This window comes from Syngnathus scovelli, chromosome 12 (genome assembly GCF_024217435.2).
Source record: "Syngnathus scovelli strain Florida chromosome 12, RoL_Ssco_1.2, whole genome shotgun sequence".
Taxonomy (NCBI): Eukaryota; Metazoa; Chordata; class Actinopteri; order Syngnathiformes; family Syngnathidae; genus Syngnathus; species Syngnathus scovelli.
Genome location: NC_090858.1, coordinates 7,584,820 through 7,605,340, shown reverse-complemented (window position 1 = coordinate 7,605,340; position 20,521 = coordinate 7,584,820). Strand labels below are relative to the sequence as shown.

At 40.0% G+C, this 20,521-nt stretch overlaps 3 protein-coding genes and 1 long non-coding RNA gene across 5 annotated transcripts; 2 read left to right on the top strand and 2 right to left on the bottom strand.

Moving 5' to 3' along the window:
* Nucleotides 1-873: 873 nt before the first annotated feature.
* tmem72 (transmembrane protein 72) lies at nt 874-5,347 on the top strand. Of its 2 annotated transcripts, none has more exons than XM_049735739.2 (5): nt 874-1,218; nt 2,811-2,877; nt 3,270-3,341; nt 3,446-3,585; nt 3,662-5,347. In XM_049735739.2, the coding sequence occupies exons 1-5, from the start codon at nt 1,143-1,145 to the stop codon at nt 4,072-4,074; spliced, it is 768 nt and encodes a 255-aa protein (XP_049591696.1). In that variant the 5' UTR covers nt 874-1,142; the 3' UTR covers nt 4,075-5,347. The 2 variants fall into 2 exon arrangements, with proteins under 2 accessions (XP_049591696.1, XP_049591697.1); XM_049735740.1 differs by lacking the exon at nt 874-1,218 and adding an exon at nt 2,265-2,403.
* A 463-nt stretch (nt 5,348-5,810) lies between these two features.
* rassf4a (Ras association domain family member 4a) lies at nt 5,811-19,384 on the top strand. The gene is made up of 11 exons (XM_049735737.2): nt 5,811-5,976; nt 11,152-11,220; nt 11,296-11,371; nt 15,745-15,854; nt 16,366-16,445; nt 17,038-17,210; nt 17,577-17,678; nt 17,852-17,903; nt 17,994-18,115; nt 18,682-18,779; nt 19,139-19,384. The coding sequence occupies exons 2-11, from the start codon at nt 11,168-11,170 to the stop codon at nt 19,206-19,208; spliced, it is 936 nt and encodes a 311-aa protein (XP_049591694.1). The 5' UTR covers nt 5,811-5,976; nt 11,152-11,167; the 3' UTR covers nt 19,209-19,384.
* LOC125978403 (C-X-C motif chemokine 9) lies at nt 8,542-10,104 on the bottom strand. The gene is made up of 4 exons (XM_049735745.1): nt 9,921-10,104; nt 9,688-9,805; nt 9,531-9,614; nt 8,542-8,960 (listed from the first exon to the last, which is right to left on the bottom strand). Exons 1-4 carry the CDS (start codon nt 10,087-10,089, stop codon nt 8,852-8,854), a joined length of 480 nt encoding a protein of 159 aa, XP_049591702.1. The 5' UTR covers nt 10,090-10,104; the 3' UTR covers nt 8,542-8,851.
* On the bottom strand, nt 13,854-15,232 carry LOC137840805 (uncharacterized). Its single transcript, XR_011087865.1, has 2 exons — nt 14,706-15,232; nt 13,854-14,407 (listed from the first exon to the last, which is right to left on the bottom strand). It is a non-coding gene; the product is annotated as an uncharacterized lncRNA (long non-coding RNA).
* Nucleotides 19,385-20,521: the final 1,137 nt, after the last annotated feature.

The window sequence follows — 20,521 nt, the reverse complement described above, 5'->3', positions numbered from 1 at the left end:
CTTTTAGTCACCATAACAGCCATACTGGAGATGGCGCTAGAGTGACACAATACTCAATACAACCCATGCTGCAAATAACCTAGATATTAAGCCAGAAACAAGTGAAACTGGTACCTTAACACAAAATAGCCTTTGTTAGAGACTTTAAGAAGATTTACATAGATTACCTTGGGGCTTACTAGGAGACGGAGCGTGTGTATGTGTGTGCTTGCATGCTTGTGTGCGAGGATCTCACAGCTCATTCCAAAACGCCTCCGTTGTGTCTCAAGAAACATACAGAAGTGTGCGGCCAAGCCTGTGTCAGCTCATGAGTGCTGTTTACTCCTTTTCGAGTGGAGGGCTGCACTCAACTTGGATGAGAGGGGACGGACTGCGCATTACTGCACACTTGAGGGAAACATACAAAGTGGTTGTTGATAGTTTGGTTATACTGAGCCAACCAAATAAGAAACTAGAGAAAATGAGAACATTTTGGGGGGGAGGAAGATGAGGGTCACCAAGTTCTGCGATTTTAACGTGATTGATTATACATGACTAATATCGCTGAACTTTTGAGATAAGATTGAGTTTAATTCAATCCGCAACGACGTACACTGAAATGAATGCTTATGTCATTCATCCATTCAAGCCCCCCCAAATATGTTGTTTATTAAGAAAAAGAGCATTATGTATTAGAGTATTTTATAAATCGTGCAATAATGATGGAATGATGACAGAAATAAACCACGTTTACCCAATTTTGCTTCAATTCAATGACTATACATGAATTAAGACACTTGCACAAGCCAGTTGAACTTTTAACAGATAACATGCAAAGTTTTGTAATCTAACTGTAGATGTGGTAACCATGCTTGTAGTTGGCTGTGGTGTAGAAATATCACCAGAATGGGAATGTGACTTTGTGTTTGCGTGCATAGTGTGTGTCCGTGTATGTGTGGGTGAGAAAGAGAGACTGATTAACAACTGGGTCATTATTGAGGCACAAACTTGACCAGGCTAAGAGGCTTCAAGCGTCACATCACAGCTCTACTGAGCTAAGGGTCAGCTATGTTTCCAGAATGTTACTTTGTGATCACCAGTTATTTCAGATAGCATAAAAAGAACAGATTAGATTTTTTTTTTTTTTAAGATTTCTTGGTGTCATGGACAACCCAGGGAGCAGTTGGTGGATTATGGTGGAGATTGCCTGCAGGATTCTTGGCATCTCTACAGCCACAGGTAGGATAAATGGTGATTGGTGATGAAACAAGGACGACAACATACAGACAGAGCCTTACTGCAATGTGTTCTGTTACTTTTAAGATTCTTTAACAGAGAGTTTGAATTTCATGAGGCAAGGAGTGTTGCAACATGCAGTTCAAAGATGGCTGTGGACAAGAATGGCAGTTAGCCTCGATAGCTTGGGCGAGTCACAAAACTTCACAACACTTGATGTTGCAGCATGGAATATGGCCATGCATGCTACAAGTATCTCATATTTGATCAAATATGAGACGGGTAGAATGGTCACTTACAAAATATGTAACTCTATCCTCAAATACAACAAAAGCACAAGTAAACTAGAGACAGTGATTATTAAAAAAAGATAGCCTGATCCCCTACTTGACAAAGTCTTTTGCTACTCTAATTGAAACAGTTGCCAACACTGCTCCTTTGCGCAGACATGCCCCATTCCGCTAAAGTCTCCGCATCCAGCAGGTTTACTGGCCTTACTTGAGCTCATGTGGTTTTATACACTCATGATCATACCCTGCGTTTGCACATTTATGTCTGTCTGCCTCTGTGTGTCTGCAAACGACAAACAAGGTTCACCTTTATGTTCATTTTCAACTGCTCTGTATGTATGAAGTGTTTATTTCTCTCACACTCTATAAATGAACAGCAAGCTTCTAGCAGCATTCTCCTGATATCCCTCGTGTGCTGATTATATCACAGCATTTCTGCTTAGCCGCTCATAGAAAATGTTTCCATGTGTAGTCTGCATGCATGCCTCACTCAAAAGGCAAAATAGAAGCTAATTTTAGAAGGAATCATATTTCCTCAATTGAAGCCATAATTGTATTTCAGTTAAGAATTAAGTTTTACTGTCACTGTTATTTGTTTGTTTCTTCACTGTAAAATGAGCAATCATTGTTAGGTCATTATCACTCTAGGCAGCAGATGTCGCTATTTCCTACGCCAATGGCAAGCGTTGCATTTATGGCAGCAGTATGACGTAGTAATTTGCACAACTTGACAGTTTCTTTTTTGGTCTTTGGCTTGAGGACACAGCCAGTTGGACATTTTTCAGCTGGCAATTCAAGAATCGCGTTCTAGCTGGTCTTCCAAAGAATACTGTGATTCAGACTAAACAAATATATAATGTAGAACAACAGCACAATTGATCATTCATGAAGTCAGGATGTAAGATAAGAGGAAATGCAATGATATCGTTTTACTAATGGCCGCAGTGTTGAATGCGGGGTTCAAATCCTAATTACGAACACAAGTAAAGCATTTGCACAATTCAGTGACTATGACATCATTTTCAACTTTTTGAATGGATGCAACAAATTGTTAGGGTTTGCCTCAGGTTAACTCAAGCGCGTGAATTAATTTAATATTCTATCAGCACCTGAACATATCTACAAATAAGAAAAGCACATCTACATTAATCTTGTTTGTTTTATAGTCATTGAGGGGCAGGAAAAAAATATTGTAAAGATTACCCTTTGCAGGAAAACGATGAAAAACCACAATGAACTAAGTCTGACACCTGGTGGACAAAACTTGCAAACCTCCAAATGAAATAATTGCAATCTCTTTTTCAGTGTTGTGTGCTGTGGGAGTGGAGACCATCCAACAGGGAGACTTCAACAGCCTTGGCATTTACCTGCTGTAAGATTTTTTTTGTGGAATATTGATGTTTCAAGTAGGATCTTTTCAAAGTTAATCTTGCGCTGGCCTACTTATTTTGTTTGCTGTTTATGTGGCTCACGTTCAAATTAACACTGAGCCACAGGAAAGCTTCTCCCAGAGGAGCGCTGCAATCTAGGTTGTCCGAGAGCAAAACTCATGACTGTTTATAATATGATTTCCAAGAAGAGGCTTTCCATGTGATGAGTTTGATCCCAGGGGCCTTTTGTGTGGTTCATAAGATGGTAATCTGTTATATAAAAAATGTTGATGATTACTGGTCCTTTATTCAAAGGAAAATCTAAAGTCACACACAATCTGACATGTATCAAGCCGGTAGTTGCTGAATGCAAATGATTATTGTTCCTCACCAGAGTATCTTCTGTTGGCATCATGATATTTGAGATGGCCTACTACCTGGATGCACTTCTGCTCATGTGCCTGCCGTGAGTACACAGGTTGATTATCTGCATCAACACCATAACATAATAAAAGGCTGAAATGAGGCAAAGTGGCTACACTGATGATGAATTCTCTGCCATCTCCGCAGGTGTCCTCCTGAGTGGCAGATCTTTACATTATGGGGGAAGATGGCTAAAGTTGAAGGCTTCCAGAAGTTCCTCTATTATTCCATAATGTCCATCGTCTGTTTCCTGCACCCTGTGCTTGTGTGGCATGCAGTTATCCCGGGTAAAATTAAGCTGTCCACAAATTTATAACCTTGAATATACCTAAATACCATTTAGATATATTTCTACCATCCTAGGGGCAATGCTTCTAGTGACTGCCTTGTTCAACTTCATACTCAGCAAGAAAACAAAGACCGAATCATCTAAAAGGCCGCAGGAGAGTTACAGCCGCCAAGGCCCCACCACAGTTTATGCGACAGAGGGGGTCGACCCGAACGGGACGCTCTCCTTCCTCAGCGCGATGACGGGGAAAAGAGTTGCCCTCGCAACCAAGAACGAAGGCCACGGCCTGGCCGGGAGTGGAGAAGAGAGCTTCCAGGCCATGCTGGAGTTGGAGCGCACACCAAATGAGAGGAAGAGGAAGGATAGGAAACCCACATGGATGAGAGGGAGGAAGGAGGTGCTGGAGAGGGAAATGGAAGAGATGACAGAGTTTGGGGATTCAGAGCCAGAAAACACCTCAGACACTGCACCTATGATCACTGACTGATCGGTTCTGCCCAGCAAATGCTGGGTTGGTGCTGAAACTGTACAGTACTTGAAATAAATGAAACAAAAATTTTTGAGCAATGACTCTTAGTGAAATGAGGCTGCGTTTAAATCTTGCTTGCAGCTTTAGCACTGTTAACTACCCCTCGTTGGGAATGGTCCTTCTTCTACATGTGCCCTATGTGTAACAAAAAGCCAAAGAAAAAGCAAAACATGCAAAAAGTTAATCCTTTGAGCTTTTAAGTTAGTCTCATGAGATTTGCTGCCATGGTGTGAGCAGTTTGAATTTTTTTGTGACTTCAGAAACGTAAAATTTCCCCCCAATTTCAGGTCAAATTGTGAATAATGCCATTTTAGAGCGTCTGTTTTATATTCATGTTTGCTTTTATGGGATGATTTTTTATGATTAGCCATGCAGACCAATTTATGACACACATGGTGCCTTTTAGTCTGATTCAGTCCATATTTGCAAAGCTTGAATGGAGCGGGGCAGCGACACTAATGCAAGGCAATCCAATCTAGTTAATGTTTCATGCATTATTTATTAGGCAATAAAGTGGATTAAGTGTTTCACTCATTCAACAGCACTGGTGGAAATCTGTGTAAATGTGACAGGGAAAAACTGGAATTAAAGCATGCGCAGGTGTCACAGTCGCATTCAAGTCGCCTCATTGTGTGTGTTTAGCGAGTGTGAGTGATCACCATGGCAACCGGGCTCCGGGATGTGAGACCAGACACTCCAAACCAGTGAAAAAAATTGAGTTAATGTGTCCAACATGATTATGCACTGTTGACTGTGATTTGTTAAACATATTTAACGACAGACATAAGCAATAATAAAAAGCCTGCTTTTCATTTATCTCTTTTGTCAATCCGTCTCCATGCTGTGAGTCTTCTTTTGTTCAGGCTGTAAATCAATATTGTCTGCCAAAATACTCACACTTCAGCATGGATACACTGCAATCTTTTGTTCCCTATCTGGAGCCTTATATAGAACAGGGCGACTTGATAAGCACAACAATGATACATTTCAAGTGAATAGCCTGCAGGTCAAGTTGCTCAACCTTTTAATGTATATTCATGTGCGTGTGTGTGTGTTGAGCACACTGCATGTGATATGAGATGTTCTGGTGCAGAAAACAGTGAGAATTTGTGTGCAGTTCACTGAGGTCACACAATGGCCCTTGCTCAGCCTTCCTCATATAATGTTCTTGATGAGCAGTTGATTGGTGCCAAATAAATTGTTGACCCATTTCCACTTGTGTTCTTTACTTGGGCAATTGACTCAACAAGTCACTTCCTTTAAATTGTAAATCCCCATCAGGGAGGGTGAGGGAGGGTCTTCCTGCAGGCCTAGTTACAATGGCTCAGATGGAAGATCCGGGATCAAAAACAGGATGGGAGGAATACATCTCGCACACGGCTGTGGTGGCTTTTTCCCCCCTTTATACAGAGAATGGGTGTTCTGCCGTGAGGGGATTTTCACTCCTAGAAAATAAAAGCTAAAAAAGAAAACCTAACTTGTTTCTTTTTATTTCATTGCCAGGCATTATGATAGACAGAAAATGACTAGCCAAATCCAATCTGACTACTTTTTAGGCACAAAAGAAATTCACGGCAGCCACCCATGAATATTAATCTACCAACTCAAATTATTTTCCTGAATTGTGCTTGAATAAGCTGCAGGGTCTTGATTGCACTGGAGAGCGGAATGCAAAGCTAATACGATAAGGCCCGCCTATGCCCAACGACCATTGCTCAAATTTAATCAACGCGGTTTGTTATTGGCTCATCTTGGTGTCAGTTTCTTTGTGCGGCTTTCAGATAGCGCAGCGCCCAGAGGGGCGCAAGACGATAAGCGGTGTAGTCCTCACGAAGGAACACGGAGACCTCAAGTGCCATGGTAAGAAGCTTTTAGAGTTGACAACAAATTAGCAATATTGTCTATTTAATCGTAAATTAAACTGCGAATTGCATAATTTAACAAGAGATGGCCTTAAATTGCTGACAGTGGAAGAGGTGGTTGATTTTTTTTCATAATTGTTAAAGTGCGTCAACATTTTGTTTGTGCGTAATTTTTACGCAAGGTGTGGATGGATGGGTGGATGGTGATGTTTGCATGGACTGTTGCCGGTGGAGGTGTGATAATTGAATGCAGCTCTCGCGATGCTTCTTTGTTCACATGGAGCATAAAGAAAGGGAAGATAAGACCTTCCATGTGCACCTTTTACCAATTCAAGTCTTTCACTGCTATTCTCAACGTTACCTAAATTATTTATAAGAATGGTGACCGACTGGGAATGCATTTAAATGTGTAAATATGCACGAGGGACAGACTGATGAGCCAATATGTGGCCAGATTTAGAAGCAATGCTATTGATCTGATTTCTATAGTTTAAATAAAGATGATGAAAAATCGGGTTTCTGGGTGGTTTTGGATAAGAATAATACTGAAAGAAGTCAGATTTTTTTCATTCTTTCTTTGACTAAATTTGCACCAAAGTTTATATTTTATTTTATTGTTTACACGCAAGTAATTTGTTAATAGTAGTTTGTGACACTAAACAAAAAAAAATGCATTTTGGATGCATAAAATTCACAAGTGAAACTGCTGATTAAAAAAAATGAATGGAATATTCCTTGGAGACAAGGGTGGTAATTAAATTTCAAACACCCTATGAGGCAGCAATAATGCAGTGTAAAACATTGACCCAGTTTTCTGGTGTCACAAGTGACATTACAAATAAAATGATGATCCACGTGAGCCATGTATCGTGAAGATGAAGCGCTCATTTAAATCACTTTTTATACTTATGTCGTTAAACACTAGGTGGCAGCATTGTACCATCAACTATCCATCTATCCATCCATTTTCCGCTAGTGTTATAATTACCAGTGCTAACTATTAATAATATCCTCGTACAACTTTTTTTGCGCCACGGAGCGGTTATATGTCAGACAATATTTTCACGGACCGGCCTTTATATAAATAAATAATACATTAATAATAAATATATAAATACGATTGAATCAAATGATACGACTGGCATAAAATCAAAGCGCATAAAAATCAAACTCACCATTAAGTATCTGCTCCGTAGCTTTGTTTTGGTCGCTGCAACTGCAGAAAATCCTATTGGAACGGGAAGCTGGGTTTTCAGTGCTTTTGTGGTGATCTCGGGATATTCTGCCTTGATTTTAATTTTAAGCTTTCTTTTTCTTGGAAGTTGTAGCCTCTTCTTCTGTCTCCACATTGGGCCTTTTCCTCTTTCCAAACATCTTTTTCTTACTAATTTTTGCGAGCTTCGTGACAGGACCGGGACGAGCGTCTTGACCTGAATTTACCTGTGTCAAGAGGCACAGGTGCGCCGACAAATATAATTGGGAGAGAATCCCCAATTTTTTTTAGATTTTTCAAAATAAATTCTTGCACACTTTTTTCTAACTTGCTTGCTTGACTGGGGAAACATGTCATGTGACCGGGACGAGCGTCTTGACATGAATTAATTGATCGTCGATAATATATATATATATATATATAGTGGTTGGGACCCCTGTCTTAGTAGTTGGCTAGTCAACCTCACAGTCAAGGTTCAAACTCCTCTGGCTTCCAAAAGTCAGTTGAAAAGAGCAGTTTAAAGCCATGTTGTGATGTCATAGTATTAAAACATAATCTTTAAAATATGTTAAATGTTTTTTCACTTGTATAGCCATCTTCTACCTGTTTGAGATGGTCACCACTCAACCAGTGAGCCACGCCATCTCTGCGTATGAATGTTTTGAATACTTGGAAGACCACTAATCTCAGGATTCCCTTTCCCACCATTTGGCCAACTCTCACTTTCTGGTTTTGAATGGTTTGTTTCAAGTTCTATGGTTATCGTCACGATTTTCCTTTTTCCCAACGATCACCCTTTTTTGATTTTGATGCAAAAATGAAAAGTCCCCTTATCTACTAACCCTGTTATGACAAGGGGCCTTTAGTAAGCAGCTCACTTTCGCTTTTCATTCACCACCAAGGTCTGTCTACATTCATTTCGCAATCCACATATACAAAGATCAGTTTAATGAAAAACCAGGCAGGTTATGACACGAGCATTGATTTTTCAATGGCAGTGTACAGTGATTAAGTGAGTGCTCCTAAAAGAATGTGAGTGGGAGTTTTAGACACCATTAACAACTCACTTTCATTGTTCCATATCTTGTTGCACGAATGTGTTGCAATATATGAAAGTAAAGAAAGAAAAAACATAACGTAATGAGATATAATAACATGTCATGTTACAGAGAGCTTTCTGTCTGCAGAATCTTTGCCACTTTTTGATGTTTGGATCAAGAAGTGTTCCCCCAACTGACTCACATCCTGTGGTTTATCAACTACAGCCAAGGTCATGTGACCTTTGACATCCTGCTGTGGAAGAAATGCTCTCATCCCATCCTCTCATTGATCACAAATGACACACTAGCATACTTTTAAAGTTGTTTATTCACAAACTAACATCTAAAATGTTGGTATAAATAATAAATAGCACACTTACACAAAAACAATATTGACTAGTTAAAGCTATTGAAGTCAATTAACATTTGGCCTCCAGGGCTTTTTAGAAACATAAATAGTCTCTTACTGCTAAAATGTATAAAAGACAATCTCATTTCAAGCAGAATCTGACACTTTGTTAGAAAATGACACAGTGCTTTTAAAGGGCCCTGATATCAGTATGTATTTCAAAGTCCAATGTACACACCCTCCGCTCTTGTATAGCTGCATGCTGTTTCCATTACTGGCGTAAATTTGAGGCTCTTCCGCGCTGTCGAGAAAGCTGGCGCAGACCTCGTCTTCTCTTTCTCCTCAGACACAACTTCACGTTGCGATCCAGAGACCTCGCTCTAGAAAGCAATAAAAATTTTATATGTAGCTTAAAAGTTGTCAAGCACAGTATCCTACAGTCGCACATTTGGCAACTTGGACAAACAAAACAACATTCAATGTCTGTGACCTATGACCTCATGCAGTATGAGTAATCCATAGTGCTCTTATGTATAGAGGTCAACGTCCACTTTTAACCTAAATTGAAGGATTACATGGGGGTTGGGTGAGCATAAGCACACAAAAGCATCACAAAGGCTGTTTTTTTCCAATAGCTATGAATTATTAGTACATATGCATTGCAAGTACTGAATGAGAGAAGTCAGCAATTATTCATATAACTGTGAAATTTGGAGTGAACTTGAATCTTTTAAATTGTTGAATGACACTATCTTGTGCACCTCCATCACTAGAAATGACACATGCAATTATTTTTTAAAGAATTACTAGATTAATAAATGTTCACTTAAATATATTTTGATTCATGATTCATTTGCATTGCATTTCACCACATGACACCTTTCTTATGTCATTTTCAGCAATTCAACCAATACAAACTCACTTAAAAATATTTTTTGACTCCATCTTACCTGTTCCAGCATCGAATCAGCTGTTTTCCCATTGGCGCATCTGGACTCAGACAAACGGGCTCATTGGTGCTCTTCAGCGTCACTCTGTAAAACACACACATGCATGTTAGGTCACGTGTGCGTGCTGTGCATGTGTGTATGCAGCCATGCAACTTACATCACAGTGACTTTGTCGCAGTTGGGGTTCTTGGGGTACACGGTGAGCTCCTGCAGTCTGCCTCTCACGCCAGTTTGCGTCTCAGGACACAAACATCTTCCCGGAACAAATGTGCTGTCTGAACAAAAATAAACCGGATTAAGCGCTGGGGTCACTCAGTGTTGTGAAGATTAGTTTACGCAGACACACACAACTCGGCAACCATGGAGACAGTCAACAGCGGATGTTCTCACCTGTGTTCAGCGCACACCAAGCAGCCAGCAAGATGAGCTTGCACACTGACTGAGGATTGAGCTGCATGTTTGACGATGACTGAGCCTTGACAATGATCTCCTGAACCACACGCCACTTTTTTATACTCTCGCGCTCCTCCCCCGCACACTCAAGAGCTGGGCTTTCCATACCCGGAAATTCCCTAAAGCACTTTCCTTCTATGGATGCTGCAGAGAACCTGGACACCATTAGTTTGCTTCAGCCCTCACAGCCTCAAGGAGATGTTTAACAGTTTTTCCACACCGGATGGAGAAAGCCCAACTTATATTTTTCCCATCATGCGACATTATATGGACTATAATGTAGACTGTTATCAGTGCTTCACTACAATTAAAACTGATGTTTTTAGAAAAAATGGAGAAAAAAAAATGAAAAGTTTGCATGATTCAATGCAAAAACCACACTGTGCATCACCAGAAGAACACTATCCCCGCAGTGAAGACTCATGTTTTGTGGTTGTTTGTGTCCAGCTGGAAGTAGGGCCACTTTTTGGTTTCCATATGTGTGCCAGAAAGATGACGCTGATGAGGAATTCCACTGTACAGCATGATATCGATGTTAAGCATCAAACACAATCAAGGATAGAATGGTTATTTTTCTTTTAGTGGGCCATTCAAAGCCCAGACCTAAACCCAACATTTGTAGGAAAAGTCCTGTGCACAATTGCGGATCTCGACGATTGATTTCTACAGGATATCTATTGGATTCCCGATAGACTTGTAATGAATCATCAGGACTCAGAAAAATATTCACTTTCTATTTCCAGTAACTGTGGGGATTCCAAGTTACTTATTTATCTATTTATTTCTTTTTAAGGCAAAGTGCAGAGAACAGGACCGACCTGGTAATGACACAGGTCGTGTTTTTTTTATGCTTTGCCATTGATAGTTACAGTCTGTTGCCTCGGCTGGCTCGGTGTCAACAAGACCATGTGATTTACCCTAAGTGCCTCTCGCCTGTTTTCACTCTTGCCACAGGCAGCAGCACCACTCGCTCTGTCCATCTATTTGATTGCGTAATTCATCTTCTGTAATGTAATATTTCTTATTATATGTCTCTTTAATACATTGTGCAGAACTTTACAAGTGTTGTACAAATTGATAAATCTTTCTGGGATTATTTGGAAGGCCATTTGTTAAAACTGCCTAATAACAAATCATGCCAATACTAATGTATTCTTTTTGACCACAGCTGGACTCTCATCACAATGGGAGAGCATCAAACTTACGTGCAGCTCAGTGCAGACAAACAAATCCCCAAGTGAGTCCCATTTACTTGCATACAATTGTGATTGTACTGAATAGACCAAATGCAAGCTGTTGTTTCTTTTGTCAGATCGGACATCCTGTTGTTGCTTCGCACATACAATTGCTACCATGCAGGCAAGAACTTCCAGTTGAGGACTCATGAGGTAAGGTACCTATTGCAGATATCCAGGATAAGAGTTTAGGAAATACCGGTTGTTTATTCAACGACTGCAGCAGTGGTCTGTGAAATGTACTCATATCAAAAATGAAACCACTTCCACCAGTGTTTATAGGGAAACAAATGGGATTAAATCAGGCTTTGTGCAAAGTATCCACTATCGGTCCCTGAGCGCCAAGCACCAAAAATCCCCCAGTTAATATGGAACAAGAGAATGGGCCTCTCAGATATGCAGTCATACACCCAAACAAACCACTCGCCAACTTAACCTTTAACTTTAGTGTGTGTAAAAATGTTTGAGAGTACCGTTATTTGTTTGATAATTGTTCTGTGGCATTTATGGCCAGGAGTTTCCCTTTGTGTGCACCAGCAGGTTGCTGAGTGGTCAACTGTATATGTGCAAATGTGTGTGTGTGTGTGTGTCTGTGTGTGTGTGGGGGGGTGATTGTGGGCAGCAAACTGTGGTCATGATGTGTCCCTCATATTTGTCTCCCACCAGTCCTACTCAGGATTTTGTCTCATTCTAGGAAAGTCCCTCACATTCCATCCGATGGTGACTATGGTCGCCATAAGTAACAAAATTGCGGCAAAAAAAAACCTACATAGACTACATACTGTGCATACTGTACAGTGTGTATATTTTGGATTGGCCAAAAAAGTCCCACGCATTCATTCACAGATGGAAACAGATAGTATAGTTGTGTCGATCATTGGAATTGCAAGCCCAAGTCTATCTCACATGCATATATTTTGATATTAGGTATATGCATGCAGCGTTAAGTATATGATCACAATTTTGTGGAGTTCTTCTATCTCAGGGGTGGTTTGGTACATGACATCTGCGATGAATGAAGAACTACTGTTTGTCTACTACTGTTTGTCTTTCTATTGAGGGTCAGTGCTAAATTGTGAGCAAACAGTTGAAGCATATGAAGATAAATGGGTCGTATGCAAAAAGAGGTCAAGATAGTGAATAACAATCCATTTATCTTGCTGCTTTTTGAGGATGACATCATGATCATGCTGACTGGGTGTGCATGTAGTCAGGTGATGTGTGAGTCATGTTGTGGTCGAACAAGTCAGGTGCAGTGACTTGTATGTTTGGGAAATGAACACAAACAGTTTTTGGAGTTGAGAATAGGCCCAGACATGTTTGTAGGCTAAGTGTGGAACTGTAAACTGAATGGGGATGATTATGAGGAGGAGGAGGAGGAGGAGGAGGAGGAGGAAGAGGAGGAGGAGGAGGAGGAGGAGGAGAGGTGGATGCTCGAACAAAGGAAGATTAACCTTGCTGGAGATCAATTCATAACTTGTTTTAATTATTTGTATGCTTTAGTAAAATTTGAAACTACAACAAAAAAATGTTTAGGCCAATGCTGCAAATGCACTGAAGAAAAAAATTATTCAATTGCGCACAAATAAAATTTGATAAAAGATAAGAAATGTTTCGTTTTTTCTGTGCAACTTATGTACATGTTCTAATTCATGTGTAGTGCAATCAAAATTATACTACACAATTATATCCATCCGCATTCTATATATATCATTTTTCCACAATATAGGATCATGGGTGAGGTAGAGGATATAGCAGCCATATAGACAAACATAGATTCACACTCATAATCACGCCTTTAATTGCAATTTAGAGTTCATAATGAAATAACAGTGTTTTAGGGAACGTGGGAGGAAGTCCTAGTACCCATTTGAAACACAGCATAAGGCAAATATGTAAACTCAAGTTCTAACCTCGGGATTGAAGTGCAAGGAGTATAGAAATAATAATAGTAAGCATATAATGTACAGTACAGTACTACTGCAATCTGTTCACTGTACTTTCTTCAATTGGTGCAAGCCTAGCTCTCTCTAGTGGCTTTGTTAGGTTATTTTAAATTGAGAAGCCTTAGTTGTCGCACCACCTTTTACCACTAGACAGCAGCATTTCGCTGCAGGTTTTTTAACGGACTATGTAAATAAACATTTACATCCATGTATTCTATTTTTGTCTATAGTGGTTGTACTCATTATGGTCGCCTGAGAATTATAACCTATCCCAGCTCATTTTTTGGGGAAGGGAGGTAAACACACAAAACTGCATTAAATTGAAACTGCGCACATGAAAATGATGTGTGAACCACTAGGACTCGGGCACTGTGCTACCCATAGAAAATATTATTTATAGAAAATACACATGACACCACAATAGATGTGCACATTTTTTTTAAATTGATGTATTAATCCATTATGCTTGTAAGAAATTACCAAACTCTACTTTTAAATGTTTAACAATAAACTTTCCTCCCAGAATTTGTGTGTCCAAAATATTTACATTTACATTTTACAATTTACTCATAAATGTAAATCATAAATAAATAAACTGCTGACTAGTCCAGGGTCTCCCCCACCTCTTGTCTAAAGTCTGCTACAAGTGTTTAGGTTGTAGCGAATGTAAAACATTTTCATACGCAATATGATTTCAACATTTTAATAGAAACATACAAAGTGTAAACAATAGTGCCTTCACATTCTCGTGCAAATAAATAGCCATTCACTCCATGTGCATCCATCCTTCCCAAATGTCACTGTGATCTCACTTTTATGAAAAGCGCCCCCAAAAGTGCCCCTTCAAGTCCTCATCTGAGCAAAGAGCCAGTCCACGGGGTCTTTACCTCGACTGTCTTGTTGTCTCCTGAGAGAACAATCCTCTGTACCGCTCACACCCGTGCAAGAAGGCCAACAAGTTCTGTGGGCGCGCGGGGAGCTGCGAGGAAGCGAGGCCGATACAGAGTGTTTCATCTGAGCCTTGGACAACTGCCTCAGCCTGGGGGGTCTTTGGAGCCTGAAGGGGGTCGAGCTCGGGGGCCCCTCGGGACAAGCGAGAGCTCCAATGCTTCTCATGTAGTCGTCCAGGGAGTCCAAAGACGGAGTGGACTGGCAGGCAGTGGGATGCAGAGGCAAGTCTTCTCGCGTCTCCATGATGGTGGGCAAGAGGGGCAGCGACTGCAGTAGGCGTCTGTGTTTCATGCTGAAACAGCAAAAACAGAATCATCAGTACGTTTGTTTCTCTGTTGAATTACTGTTAAAATCGTAAAAACAGGGATTGTTGTTTTAACGTGTCATTTAAAATCACTGCTGAATTATGACAAAATCAAAATTACGTATTAAGCAATTTTTTTGCTGTACAACAGCTGAAATATCGAGATTTTATTTAAACAAATTTGATCTAAATTGCTGGATTTTAAATTTGGAGTTATATAGTTTTTAATTCATACATACTGTCTTACATTCACGTATTTCTATCTTAGTAACATGAAGAAGCTCACCTTTGTTAATGTCCTTGTGATTTATAAAGAAGAATGTTGTAGTGCGGTCGTCTCAGTCAAATGTCTGACTCGTGGAGTTCGGAACTCGGCTTTATAGAAGCAGCTTACACCAGGCTGATTAGGCATGACTGCTAAATATAACTCTGCTGACCTTACGAGAGGTGGGGGTGGAATTGTAGAGGGTGTGTACACGCCTGTTGCGGAAACCTTGGAGCAGTGTGTTTGCAGGCTTGCTCATTCAATGTTTACATTGGAGAAACAATGAAGCCATGGGAGCAATTTGGCCTTCCTTATGGTGACAAATAGAAAAAAATTAAATGAAACATACTCAGCTGCTTCTCTTGATTTTTAAAAACAACTCTTGATTGGAGAGCGACTCACTCGTGACAAGGACGCACACGCACCTGATTAGAAATGCTCTTTGACAACTTGTAAACACCAAATACGCTAGTTGCATAACTGCAGATGTGTAAATGTTTTTTTCTACAGTGATTGTATTCATATAAAGTGATGTGACCTAGTCAAAATATAGCAGTAGAGCCAAAATATATATTTGAAAATAATGAGGCAGCTTGAAAAAAAGCGGTGTTACTTTTTCAAATGTCCAAACATGACAACTTTCTCTCGACCTTTGACCATAAGTGCCTTCGAATCCCCCTCACCCACAGTTGATTTTCAAAACTTTGAACAATTTAAAATGTTTATGTTTGAGTCACAAAGTATTGTTTTTAACCTTGCCATCCTATTATTGTGCTAACAAACAACAAAGTGTTACCTTTGGAGCTAAATACAGAGAATTTACTTTTAATTGGTTAAATAAAATATTCCACCTCTGTACCTACAGTACGTGACCCGAAGCACTCCCTCAGACATGACATCACCCGTGTACTGAATTAAAAGGGCGGGTCGCTCCTACTCCCTTTTCTCCAAAATGAGAAACTTCACCCTGGATCGCCTGTTCTTGCACGTACACCTGACATTGAGCTTTTGTGACAGGATTTCCTCTTTGGGTAACACGTGTGTGTGTGTATTTGTACAGGAGGAGGAGGGGGGGTTCATCCTGGAAGGTTTGTTGAACATCCACTGGGGTCTCCATCGACCAATCAGACTTCAAATGTACGACGACAACGAACGACTGCGTCCCAACCGGTACGGCGGCCCTCCCTGTCCTCAACACACAAAAGTACACGTGCGCATTCCTTCGACACTTTAGTCCAACTAACACTTTGCCTCATTGTGCACAAGCATCCCCACCCTGCAGTTTAACACTTGATGCTGAGGTTCCACATAGTTGGCCTACTTTTGTGGTCAACTGTATTATAACCACAAAAGTAGGCAAGTTCAGGACTGGGTGCACCCCCAACTGGTTACCAGTTCATCACAAGACATGTATGGACATGGAAATGGAAATGTTATTATTGAATTATTGTCTTTGGAAAATACTTCATCTAGTTTCCAAGTGTGTTTAGTTAAGTTTTCATACAACCTCACATCAATTATTACATTTCTGTTATGAATTGGAATTGGGGTTAATGGTCATTTTAAATTATCTATCATATATTTCATTTAATTTTGCTGAATGAAGAATACCATCTACTGCGGGTACATCAATTTGTATTCAGTGTATTTATGAAAATAGTGTATGATTTTGTTTCTACAGGAACACCATGTCTGTAATTGCAAAGCCACGATCGACAGAGTCGAACAATAATTCACTGAGCAGTGAAAGTGGATCAGCAGGTGAATAAGACACGTGCGCTTCACCACCTCCCCTACACACACACACACACACACACACACACCTGATGATTACAGATTACACGTTGAGGAGCAGGTTGTAGCCCCGCTTCACTCTGCATAATTCTGCAATTCACGTGCCGAGGTAATCTGCTCATGAGAGGCTGATCAGTCCAGACCACGTGTAACCAGACGAAAAGTAATTAACAGCTCTGATCCGGTCCTGCTTCGATGTTGACCTTTTATTGCACATAATTTATAATAAGAACATTACATGTGCTACGGTTTAGATTTCAGATTGATCCCCTGCAGAATTCTGGAGTATTGCAATTCGGATTACTGGCACTAAACAGCAACAAGTTTAGCCGTTTGTTGTTGTTGATCAAGGTTTGGATTTCAACACATTTCCGAATCTTTAAAGACCCTGTAAAGTGCAAATAAACACCACAGAGAAGGGTGTTGTTTACAAGCATGGCAAATTTAAATTTTTAAACCATAACATAAAATGAAAAGTTTTTTGGAATATGTCTGAGTGCCTGATGGAAGGTTTTTCTGGTCATTTGAAAAGTACCAGTAATTTCCTTTGTTTATTGAGGGGTGGATGTGGAGGGCATGCAGGAGGTAGAAGAGTGTCCACAGCTGCTAAGGACCAGAAGTGACGCTTCCTTCATGCACGTCCAGAGGAGGTCAAGGACAAACACTGCCAGGGACCTGCAACGTTTACGCACACACAGGTTCTCCATCAACGGACACTTCTACAATCACAAGGTACAAAGACACACACACACATGTACACACACAGGTGCAGAGGGGAAGGTCTTTCCTGGAAGGATGTTCCTGTACTTGCACTGTTCATATTTGACAATAGTTTGGCCATGTGCGGATTTCACTAATGAGCCCTATTAGGAGCACTTCATCAGTTCCTCTTTGGCTATATAGTGTGTGTGTATGTGGTCCAACATTATACAGCTGGTCAACCGCTGACTTCTTTCCCGGTTTAGACTTCCTGTACAAAATGTTCAGAGCCCAGACGTGAGGGAATGACAAGAACTGAGCACAAAAAGTTCTAAACAATTTTCTACATATTCTGTATATTCTGTGATGGATTTGTGTTTATGTCGACCTCCTCACCAGACATCTGTATTCACTCCGGCCTTTGGTTCAGTCACTAACGTGCGAGTAAACAGCGCCATGACGACAGCGCAGGTCCTAAATATGCTCCTACAAAAGTTTCGGGTAAGTGCATGTTAATGATATTTATTGTGATGATTGGACTTTTTTTTAATTTTTTTTTATGATACTGCATTATTATTATTATTATTATTATTATTATTATTATTATTATTATTATTATTATTATACTGTATGCAAGATAAAGGTACTATTATTCAATATTTGTATCTTTTAAGGTGGAAAATAAATCTGAAGAATTTGTTCTTTATATGGTCCACGAGTCTGGAGGTATGTAGGTTATCATTTTCCTCAAGGAAATATTCCATGTATTAGTAATTTCTCAATGATTCTAATTATATATTTTTTTTATTTATTTAGAGCGGACCCAATTGAAGGATAGTGAATACCCGCTGGTGACCCGTGTGCTTCACGGACCTTGTGAGATGATATCCAAGATCTTCATCATGGAGGCCGACCTGGGAGAAGAAGTCACCTATGATGTGAGTGTCATTTTCATCATGTTGCCCATGGGTGACCTCTTTAAAATGAGCGTAGGCACACAATGGGCTCATTATGTTGAGTTAAATTTAGCACGCTGAGGAAAGGCTGTGAGACTCATCTGACAATAGGTGGCCCATGTTGTGACTACACTAAAGGGGAAACCAGATCCTCACTTGGAGGAATGCTCAACTTGATACTGGACAAAAACAATCAAAAATAAATATGATAAAATGGGCCGCTGTTAGTTCAAGGTGTGTGTCTCTCGGGTCACGTTTTATGTGAGAGTGCAGTTGAACTCTTAAACAGTAAAGCAGCTTTCAAGTCGTGTGGAGCAGAAATCCTCTTTGGTTGTCATCGGCATTACTCCAAGTCCCGACTCACATCCTGTGTACGTGCAGCACAATTCTTACTTTTCACTTACTGAAGACAGCAAGACGCAAATACAAGCAGGAAATGAAGGCCTGGAAAAACACATCGCATCAGAATTTAAAATAAACTTCCCAAGATAAAATTCCACACATCTTGACATTTAAATTTTTCTTCTTGCCTATTCTCTCTTTGCCAGGTTGCCCAGTACATCAAGTTTGAAATTCCAGTTTTGGACAGCTTTGTGGAGAAGCTAAAAGAGGAAGAAGAGCGGGAAATAAACAAACTGATAAAAAAGTATGTGAAGAGTCTTGAATGCACATGATACAAAACCCTAGTCCACATTTAACGTGTCTAATTGTGCTAAGTGAAACCAATGTCCATATCCCCTCCATATTATGAAATCCAAACAAACTTGCCCGTCAATGGCGGCTGTGTTAGTTCAATTGATGCAGTCATATGAGTAACATTCCTGCATCGGAAGCCAATCGATTTGATTACTTAACTACTACTGTTTATCTCATATCATTCATTAATTCCCATTTATTATTATTAGTGGTAGTTGTAGTAGTAGTAGTAGTAGTAATATCATCAACTCCCTTTATTTTATTTTTTTTAATCCATTACAAATGATGTGTTTCCTTCTCCCTGTGTAGGTACATCACATTGAGGTCAATGATTGTTCATCAGCTGGAGGGCAAGACTCACTCCTGTGACCCAGTATAAAAATATGTGTGGGTGTTTTTGTATGTGTGTGCGCGCGTGCGTGTGCATAATGTTATTTATATATATCCTCAATTTTTATGACACATTCTTACTGCTTTCGATTCATACATGCATTTTTTTTGGTAATTGTAATGTTTTTCATGACTTATGTAATAAAGTAACTGTATGGCTTTAAAGTTGTTTGCATTTGTCTACAAAACAAATTTGTCATTAAAAAAATAGAGTCTTATCATTTCCTGTAAGTGATGAGTGTATTAGCATTGTTCTTCGGAGCGACCCTTTATGCCAACGAGTTCCCATGCACCGTTTGTACGTGTGTGTGTGTGTGTGTGTGTGTGTGTGTGTGTGTTACACAATAGGGTATCCTGAGAGAGAAGGGCTCTTCCTTGCTTCCCACACTTTGGCTAACAGTAAGAATTGTTGACTGTTGTCATTTTGCAGGGCCAACCATGACCTTTAGTCAGTGTGCCTTTATTATTCGCTGATTAACGCAATTACTTATGCGTAAAATCTTTTACCACATCCTTTTCCTTTGATTACGACTCCAGCGGGAATTTATGCTAGATGCATTAGGAAGTGTTGACTGAAAATGACATTACTGTGCCTAATGGCTCAGGTAATGACTTTCACTTGTTTTTTTTTTTGTTTGGTCATGTAGTGCGTTTGCAAGTTGTGACCTTGGGCACTGTGATATCCTTTTTAGTCAACAGCAAATGGGAGTACAAGGTTAAATGGCACAAGTGCAATATTAACTACAGTGTGTTTAGACTAGTGAGGGAGCATAGAAAAAATAGGATTGTAAACAACATTTTTGACTTGACTTTAATATGTTAATGTAATATTTGTCATTACTGCATTGCAACTTCAAAAATAACCTGCTAAAAAATGTATACTTTATAAAAGTACAGACTTAAAGTCTTACCAACACCAACATTCTGTCACATTCATACGGACATTCAAACTTTGCAGGACAAGGAGGCCCGCAACTTTCCAGAGTTTATGGAATTTTTTTCCTATATCACCACCTGCTGGCCAGACCTCAGCTTTCCGTTTTCGAAATATTATCATATTTGATCTGCGATTGGCTGGCAACCGGTTCAGGGTGTCCCCTGCCTACTGCCCGGTGACGGCTGGGATAGGCTCCAGCACGCCCGCGACCCCCGTGGGGACTAAGCGGTTCAGAAAATGGATGGATGGATGTTTTTAATTTAGACGTCTATTTTAGGTCTATACCGAGACCAATTTTAGACGTCTAAATTAGGTCTATACATAGACCAGACATCCAATAGATGCTGACAGGGTCCTGTAAAGTA